Genomic DNA, 6,021 nt, shown 5'->3' on the forward strand with positions numbered 1-6,021 from the left:
GGCGCGCGCGGCGCCGCGATCGCGTGCACGTGCGACGGCGACGACGGCATGCTCGTGAGCGACACCTCGCTCAGCGTGGGGAGCCGCTCGAGGCTCGCGTTCGACGAGCTCCCCAGCGCGCGCTGCAGCGCCTCCCGCTCTGCCGGCGAGGGCGCGAACGCGCGCATCGAGATGGACGACAGCAGCGAGTCGGGCTCAGCTACACTCGGGACGCTGAGTGGGGTGGGCAGGGGCGCGGGCGGCGGCGGGCCCATCGAGTCGTAGCCTGGCGTCTGGGGCGGGAAGAAGGACGGGAGCGACTTCTTCGTCAGCCGGAAGACCTTTGCCTCGGGGTTCAGGCCCTTCTTCTCCTTCGGGTCTGCAGAGTGCCACCGGCGATGGGCGACGGTGCTCGCGTCCGTGTCTTCGTTGTGGGCCTGTGCCACCGGCTGTGACTCGGAGATTGCGCAGTTGGCGAACGGTGGCACGGCGCGCTGCAAGTCCATAGCGTCGGACGTGAGGCGTCGGCGCACCGCGAGCGGGGGCGGGCGGATCTCGAAGGGGTCATCCTGGTCGATGCCGTCGAACGAGGGATTCGTGATGGACGTTGGAGAGGCAGTGTACGTAGTCGGGTGTTCGACGGGCGGCGGGGGAGGCCGGTGAGCTCGCCAGTTCGGTTCCATGACAGCGTCGTCTTCCGTACTGAAAGAACGTGAGACATCCTCTACGCTCGAGCTCTCCATCGAAGTGATCAGGCCGGTCGGAATAAGCGATGAGCTCCTGGGGGAAATGGCCTCCCCACCGAGTAAGCTGCTGCCAGACAGATCCGTATCATTATCACTAAACGGAGAGAAGCGAGTCGAGTGGGTACGCCCAGAGGATACCGGTGTGGATAGATTGTCGCTAAAGTAGGGAAATGCCTGAGGCCGTAGGAATACATCGCCGTTATCGGACACTGCGACGCGCGCCTGATCTCTGAAGTTGGAGATGCCCCCGAGTGACAGTGTCTTGGGTCGAGGCGAAACCGCAGGGGTCCCGGTCACCAAATCTGTCCCGATGTTCGATGACACTTGCAGGGCCGGAGGAAAGACCTCGATACCGGCCTCGAAGTCCGTATTTATCTGCGAGTGGGGGTCATGTACTAGTGCTTGGCTATATGCGGCGATGGGCGACCAGGGGCTTGCTTCATCATCGCCGGCAGCGGTGACCACATGCAAGGGATAGAACGATCGATCCTGCTTGCGCAATTCCGCCTGTTCTTTTGCCCGCTTCAGCCGCTTCTCTTCCTGCACAATACGCTCCTCCAACTCCTTAGCACGCGAAGTCAGTGCAGCAATGACATCCTCCGCAACTTTGATCTCCCTCTGTTTCCTGTTCAACTCCTCCACAACCTCTTTCTCAGCTCGCTCACTCTCCTCTTGTGTCCGCGCTACCGCCTCCTCGTCTTCTTGCACGCGCGCCTGCAGCGCGCTAATTTCCCTGTCGAGCCGCTCGATGCGCTGGCTCGCACTGTCGCGGGCACTCTCGGCTGCGCGCAGCCGTTTCTCTGCATCGCGTTTGCTGCCCTCAGCTGCGCGCTTCGAGTCCTCGAGTGTCTTGGTGGTCGTCTTCAGCTCCAGGCGTGATGCATCCTCTATGCGTTTGCGCTCACGCTGGGCTTCGAGGTCGCCCTGAATGGTGGCGTGGGACTGCGATGCTGCAGTACGAACCTCGGTCAGTTGCGTGCGTAGATCAAGAACGGATGCCTTGGACTGGGAGATCTGGCGCAGAATCTCAGCGATCGCGGGAGACTGGTCAAAAAGCGAAGAAGAGGGCGTGTAGGTTATGCTCGGCGGTGCGTTGAGTACAAGTTGATCAGAAACGTTGCATCCCGGTGCTTGAGTTGGCGGTCCAGAGGATCGATCACCTTTGAGTGGTGACGTCGGGGTCCGGGGCGCATGCAACGGTAACGAAGCCGACTTTGGCAGCGGGGGAGGCGTAATGCTTCTCGTTGAGTTGTTGGCCGAGCGTTGTACTGGCCGCTCTGTTCCCCTAAATTTTGAGCTCGAGTCTGTGCTAGGGAGATGCAACGAGGTCGACTTGGGTGCGAACGGGAGACCTAGAAAATGAATGATGACACTTAATACGAAGAGCCAGGATACTGGATCGAAACTATATACCATCATAGCATTCAAGGGTGTCTAGTGCCTTGACGTCGAGTATACCAGAATTGAGCCGCTCTGTGTCTTTCGGATTTACAAGAGCGTCATGGCACCAAGCTCGAATTGTACCTCCACGCCACCATTTGCCGAACGCACCGACGAACCACGAGTCGTTGACGGCAGAAGTAAAGCCATCCATTCGGAGAGCAGTCGGGCGGCCCTGGGGAGGACTGCTGGGGAAAACGGCTGCGATGGTCAAGATGCCAAAGCTATGAAAAACGTGCTTTGGGGTGCGAAGAGAGATGGAGGCGCGATTGACAAAGTGAAAGGGAGAGCGGGGGTCGTAGAGGCGGCCTGAGATGCGAGAGATTTGATGAGATCTTCGAGCAACAGAGTAGTGCAAGCCAGGATGCCTGGAGGATGCCTGGTCGTCTTGAGGGCTGTCATCGAGGCGACTGAGATGCTGGCGAAAGGACTGCTCGGTGAGGTAGGATCGAAAGGAGGTCTCGGACGGATTAGTGAGATAGGCTGGAGACGGCATGAAGGCGGGATGGAGGAAAACATGGAGAGGGGCAATAAGTGTGGGTGTAGGACGGGCATTGATGGGCATGAAAATGAAAGGATGTGGGAGATCAAACCTTGAACAGCAAAATGAGGGGAGATGAAGCACGCACCGAGGACGAGGAGGATGATGATGCAGACGGTGGCAAAGAAGAGGGTGCGGATGTCAACCTTGCGGACGAAGGTGGCCATGGAGAGGGACGAGTGGGAGCCATAGAACATTGCAGTGAGCCCGCCAAAGGCCATGGTGAGAGGAAGGAAGAGACGGCGCCTCCGCTCGAGGTGCACGCCTGGGGGTGTGGCTATGCCTCGAGGCAGGGAGGGATGGATGGGGTGATTGATGCGGGAGGCCGACACCGTTGCGAGGGGACTGCTCGCTGCGTCCCCGGATGGAATGGCTGAAGGACGAGATGGCGGAGACGAGGAGGAGGAGGAGGAGGAGGAGGAGAAGAAGAAGAAAGAGAACGCAGCCGACGACGCGCCCAAAGAGGAGGAACCCGAAAACTGGCTGCCCGGCGCACGTCACCTGACCCCGGCGCCTCCGGTCCCGGCTCGTCCGGTTCCGCGTGTGATCGCCAATCTCCGCACGTCCACTGCAGACTGCAGACTGCGACTGCGAGCATGGCCGCCTCTACTTACCCCGTCCACGAGACGCCGCCGTCCTCCTTCTCGCGCAACACGCCCCCGTCTCGTGGACGCCCTCCCGCCCCCCTCAAGTCCCACCGTCTCCTCTCCCCTTCTGCGCCCACTCCACAGCTTTCCCAGCAGCATACATCCATCTCACCGATGGATAAGATATCCTTCCTCTTCGCTCATCTGATTCCTGCCTGAACCCGGCTGCATGCATGTTGCCCATCCACCCATATCGACGATGTCGCAGTCGCCACCCGCCCTCCTACCGCCCCCGCGACCAACTGTTGCACATCGAATCAAGTTTGGAACGCAACATTCATCGTGTACACCCTGCCGGCTCTTCTCAACACTAGCCGGGACTGAGCTCCGTCCGACACCGTCCCAACCCTTCGCATCTGCGCCTCGAGGCCCCACCTAGGTGCAAGGACTGGGGGAGATTTCCGACACGCTTCATCAGTCCCGCCATCAGAACTCCCCCAGTCACACATCGATAATCCACGTAATCTACCATGTCGACCTGCACGCCCCTGTGGTGCAGATATCGCGACCCGGCAAGCCGTTGCGCGCAATCTCTGTACGCTGTCGCCCGAAGCGAGCTTGCTCATTCCACGCACTCTCCGTGCGGTAAACGGGAGTCGTAATCGAGCCATTCGCACAGAGCGATAGAGGATGTCTTCTACTCCCTTAGGTCAACAACGGACTCAGTGTACGTCATCTCCTTGCTGTTCTGCCGATCATATACCGAATTTTTAAACGTATGTGTCCAGTGGTCGTATCGCGCAATTCAACGTGCCTACGTGATGGATGATAAATACATCCTTATTTTTAAACACATGCCTGCCTTGCGCTTCTCTCCAGCTCATGTGCAGTTTTGCAACAACCAGCTAGCGGGAGCAATCCCCACTGTTCTGGGTTCGCGCGTAACTCGGCGTCTCATCCCACCAAGTACCAGACGTACTGCCAGATTCTTGCAATCTTCAGCGGGGCAGCTCGATGCGTGCTGAGAAGGGGTGGGACTTCATGATTCGTTTTCTGCTGTATGCCATGGCCTGAACAACTTCCGTGAAAAAAAGCCCTCCGCTGCACTTTTGCAACACCGATTTACTAGCGCGAACAAGCGCCAAGCTAGGGATGTATCTCTGCTTCCAATTGGCCGTGGCTCATGGTCAACTCGTAGGGTGAAAAAAAAAAACTGGAGCTAGCGAGGATTGAACCCGCGGCACGTATGTACCCACTACACTATAGTCCCGTATTACCCAGGGTTTTCTCAGACCTCAGTGTCCCAGTAGTCGGGCTTACCCATCTAACCCGGGATTTGACTAGGGTCGGACTACCAGACCCTTACACCCTCCCCCATGAACACTCCCGCCTGTTCAAGGATCCACAGATGCTCCCAACAGTACCTTATCCAATCCGGTGAAGCTGCCATCGGGTATGCAGGACTTATGCCACCTCGAATAAGGCCACCCAACAGCTCAGTGGCTTATCCAGAGCATGTCTGAGGGGCTTGGTCGTGAACTTAGACTCCTCGGCATATAGTTCCACCACATGTAACACCCACGGAGGTCAAAACCCATGACATCGTGGAACCTGGAACCAGCAGGAATCGAACCCGCGTCACGTATGTTACCACTACACTACAACCCCGCGTTACTCAGGGTTCCGGTTCAGACACCTATAGCGTTCCAGGTCATCGCTCAGAGTCATATATCAATACTACGAACTGACTAATATTTATAGGGGACCAGACCTTCGCAGTCCGGCCAACGTTTCACATGAGCGGGGAATGGATGTCGAGTGGTCCATATTCCACGGCAGCTCCGAGTCGGCATCATTGCTACTCCAGTGTATTTCTCGGGCGACACATTGAATTGAGATCACAAGTTGTCCGCCAGTATTGTACTGTGACATGAAGCGAGTGGCTGCAACAGATGCACAAACGTTGACGAGGATCACGTTGTGCGAACGCTCTCAACCTAGACTACTCCGCGACAGACCACCCGATTCCTACTTCTTCCTCTCGCGTCCAGACCCGTGTATACGCGGCAGTTTGAACTTTGTGGGCACACAAACCAGGAATCCGGATGAACTTGGACGGTTGCCCGATTGGGAGGCAGCATCTAATATTTTTGAAATGTCTTTCCAGCTAGCTAGTTTTGGAAATGTAGCCTACCACGATCGACGCTATCCGGCAATTCAGGCTACTACATAACTTTGTCTGCCCAATACACTTTGACAAATCGAGGCTCTTCTCTCACTGCCCGCTGATTGCTGATTGCACTCCTTGTCGGCCTCTCCTGGGACACATGGCCCTCGTCACGATCTCTGGCTACCCATGCTCTGGCAAAACACAGCGCGCTGAACAGATCAAGGGCCATCTCGAGTCCCGCCTGCGCGACGCGAGCTACACTGGGCCCCAGCTCAAACTCTCAATCATCTCGGATGACACGCTGAACATCGACCGGGGGGTCTACCGAGGTGCGTCCCGCGTTGTCTGGTCGCACCCGCGCGGCCCTCAACACATCTCAGCACAGACGGCCGGGCAGAAAAGCCGGCGCGCGCGGCGCTGTTCACCGCCATGCAGCGGCAGATGGGCCAGGACACCATCCTCATCGTCGACGCGATGAACTACATCAAGGGCTTCCGCTACCAGATGTACTGCGCCGCGCGCGAGCTGAAGCTCAGGATGTGCACCGTACGTTGCCCC

The 6,021-nt window shown here is 57.9% G+C and overlaps 1 protein-coding gene across 1 annotated transcript; it reads left to right on the forward strand.

The window, feature by feature from the left end:
- Positions 1 to 3,021: 3,021 nt before the first annotated feature.
- On the forward strand, positions 3,022 to 3,501 carry FIBRA_07263 (uncharacterized protein; the record flags this gene model as incomplete). Its single annotated transcript, XM_012328951.1, has 1 exon — positions 3,022 to 3,501. The coding sequence occupies one exon, from the start codon at positions 3,022 to 3,024 to the stop codon at positions 3,499 to 3,501; it is 480 nt and encodes a 159-aa protein (XP_012184341.1).
- Positions 3,502 to 6,021: the final 2,520 nt, after the last annotated feature.

The sequence above is a fragment of the Fibroporia radiculosa genome (genome assembly GCF_000313525.1).
Source record: "Fibroporia radiculosa TFFH 294 genomic supercontigs, scaffold12417, whole genome shotgun sequence".
Lineage (NCBI taxonomy): Eukaryota > Fungi > Basidiomycota > Agaricomycetes > Polyporales > Fibroporiaceae > Fibroporia > Fibroporia radiculosa.